General features: G+C 39.5%; 1 protein-coding gene across 1 annotated transcript in view; it reads right to left on the bottom strand.

Moving 5' to 3' along the window:
* LOC106511060 (sorting nexin-27) overlaps positions 1-3,357 on the bottom strand; it is a gene marked incomplete at its 3' end in the record, with an annotated part of 15,752 nt that overhangs the window by 9,140 nt on the left and 3,255 nt on the right. The window contains 1 exon segment of the mRNA XM_013999800.1: positions 598-829. Within this exon segment, the coding sequence (XP_013855254.1) occupies positions 598-829 (232 nt within the window).

The raw sequence follows: 3,357 nt of genomic DNA, 5'->3' as shown, positions 1-3,357 counted from the left end.
CATATGTACCATGTGTGACATGTGTGACGTGTGTACCATGTGTGACATGTGTGACGTGTGTACCATGTGTGACATGTGTGACGTGTGTACCATGTGTGACATGTGTGACGTGTGTGGCATATGTACCATGTGTGACATGTGTGACGTGTGTACCATGTGTGACATATGTGACGTGTGTACCATGTGTGACATGTGTGACGTGTGTACCATGTGTGACGTGTGTACCATGTGTGACGTGTGTACCATGTGTGACATGTGTACCATGTGTATCATGTGTACCATGTGTGACGTGTGTACCACATGTGACGTGTGTACCATGTGTGACATGTGTGACGTGTGTACCATGTGTGACGTGTGTACCATGTGTGCCATGTGTGACGTGTGTACCATGTGTGACGTGTGTACCATGTGTGACGTGTGTACCATGTGTATCATGTGTACCATGTGTGATGTGTGTACCATATGTGACGTGTGTACCATATGTCACGTGTGTACCATGTGTATCATGTGTGACGTGTGTGACATATGTGACGTGTGTACCATGTGTGACGTGTGTACCATGTGTGACATGTGTGGCGTGTGTGGCGTGTCACGCACCACGAACTTCTCGTTGTTGAGCTCGGTGTGTTTGTAGCTGGGGATGGAGATGGGGACGGCCTGCTTGTCAGAGTAGTCGTAGCAGGAGAGGGCCGACCCGTCGTCTCCGGGGTCCAGGCAGTCGGCCTCCTGTGGTGGGACGGACAGCACGGCCAGCACCAGCTCTTTCTCGCCGGCCCGGATCAGATCCACCACCTGCTTGTGCGTGGCTCCCTCCACGTTTACCCCGTTGCTGTTGAAAGACGACAGACATTTATTAACCAGGGCGACTGCTAATTAAAGAGCACTGCTCTCATTATGTGTGTCAGATTTTTTTAACATCTTGAAGAACTAAATTAGACTTGATGGAACTGATGATATTAAACTATTAAAGCCATAAAACATTACAGGGTTTGTATCCAGTGGTTTCTGACACCTTTTATCCTCAAATCAAATGTGATGAATAGCTCAGCGACTGAAAGCAGTTTTTAAACACATCCTGAGAAATGCAATAAATTATTCAGACTTTTACACTTTAAGCTAGTGGGGCGTTGAGCTTAGAAATATGGCATGCATAAGCTGGCCAAAAAACTCCAACCATCCAGGAGGATGGCCCAGGGACACATTGAACCCCCTGAGGAAGAGGAGGAGAGCGATGTCCAGTTCTCCCTCCTGAAGCTGCTGCCTCTGTGACCCGACTTCAAAATGAGCTTCTGTTTGAACAAAGACTACAGAAATAACCACTAATCTGCTAAACAAGAATGCAGAACCTGCTAAACGGATACAAATTTAGTGGAAGCTAACGCTAACCGCTAACATGGCTGTCAGTCTGTCACATCTTTACGTCCTTCAACCAGAGTTATAGCTCCGTCTAACTAGTGCTACTTCCAGTTTACCTCCTTTAAAATAAAAGTGTTTCTTTGAAACAAGTTTGTATTTTTATTAATAACGTTCGAAGTTAGTCAAACAACAAATGGTAAATACTTTCTCTACCATATTTTATGCAAAGTCAGTTTTTGTATTTGGTATTTAAATATTGTTAAATGTTTTCAGGATTCATTTATTGTCATATGCAGGTTAACAAGAGTCAACAATGCAATGAAATTCTTAGGATGAGAAGAAATCCTTCGACTCGCTATAAAAAATAAAAATAAAGACAATACAGAATATAAAATTCAGTTTGCAGTAAATGCACAAAGAGTAAATAAACAAAAATGTAGGGTAATGTATACAGTGTAAAGACAAAATGTCGAACAGCAAATAATAACTAAATAGCAAAGAAAACAACAACAAAATTTGGGTAACAGAAATAACAGAACAGTGCAGGCAGTGTGCACAACATATGGTATTTCATTGTTAATTCAATGTTTTCGATGAAATTTCAACATTTCAATGTTATTTCATCTCTTTTAGATGCTCTTAGTTTGACATTAAGCTGCTAAAGATGCTGCATGCAACGAGACCCGACACTTTCAGCACTGCTAGTAAGATTTTATTGGGGATAAACAGCATAAAAACAGAGATTTAACCCTTGCAAATTATTTAGTGGACTTAAATTAGCAGAGCATAACTTAATGGGTTCAATAATGTTTCCAAAGTTAGCCAAAAAGCTAATCTGCTACATGAGAGGCTAGTTCTGCAATTAGCGTATTATTAGATCTGTGCCCACTGAATGCCAGCTTTTATGTCAACAATAGGGTTGGGCAATATTGGCAAAAAAATTAGTCACAATTATTTGTGGTATTTAGCTGATAACGATTAATATGATGACTAATCACCTGGAGTCCCTGGACGCCCTCATACCTTACTCATATGACCAATTTAAATCACTCTAGTGGGAAAGATTTGCTCTCCATAAAAATCTGTTCCAACTGTATGAAAAGTGCAGACTTCAGGCTGTACATATGTTCTTAAATTGTGTTAATAGACCAAGTAAAACCAGAGTTATGATAAATAAATTACAAACTTTTTAAAAAATGTTCAGCATATTTGAAGTGGAGAGGAGCACCAAGCGGGCTGACCAAGGAAATCCCCCGTCAATCTGTTGGCATTAATCGTATTAATCGTAGAGTGCCAAAAAATAAATCGATTAAAGTTTTTCCGACGATTAATTGCACACAATACGATTTTGCCCAACCCTAGTGAACAACCTGAATAAAATACTGTTACTGAATCAGAGTTTGTGAAGTCAGACAATATTCATGTCTGGATCTTAAGGAATAATCTTTTTTTATTGTTTTTATTCTCTTGATGTAAAGAACCAAATGATTAAGAAATCGTTTTGGTTTTAGACGTTTTACCAACAACACATCAGAAAAGTCACCATGTTTAATTCCTCATTTCACATCAGTCTGCAAATGTCCAGGAAGAAAGGGGAGCAGCTGCTGGAGGTTTTGAAGGGGATGTTGTCCCATTCTTATCTGCTGTTCAACAGTCGGATCAGTTCAGAACCCGCTGTTCTACTGTAAAACCATGTGGCTGCAGTATGTGGGTTAACATTGTCTTGCTGAAACATGCAAAGCCTTCCCTGAAAATGTTCATGTCTGGATAGGAGCATATTTTACCCCTAAAAGATGTGAAACTTCTTAGTTGAAATATTTGATTTTTAACATGTGTGCTATTGTGAACCAAACATGAGTTTATGAGATTTGTATATCATTTAGGGCTGCCACGATTAATCGATTAATCGATGACTAATCGATTATTAAAATAATCGATGACTAATTTAATAATCGATTAATCGTTTTCTTTTTATTTATTTTTTGTTGTTCTTTACTTTGT

The sequence above is a fragment of the Austrofundulus limnaeus genome, unplaced genomic scaffold, assembly GCF_001266775.1.
Source record: "Austrofundulus limnaeus strain Quisiro unplaced genomic scaffold, Austrofundulus_limnaeus-1.0 Scaffold2484, whole genome shotgun sequence".
Classification (NCBI taxonomy): domain Eukaryota; kingdom Metazoa; phylum Chordata; class Actinopteri; order Cyprinodontiformes; family Rivulidae; genus Austrofundulus; species Austrofundulus limnaeus.
Note: the sequence above shows the minus strand (reverse complement) of the source record. Positions and strands in the feature narration are given on the sequence as shown.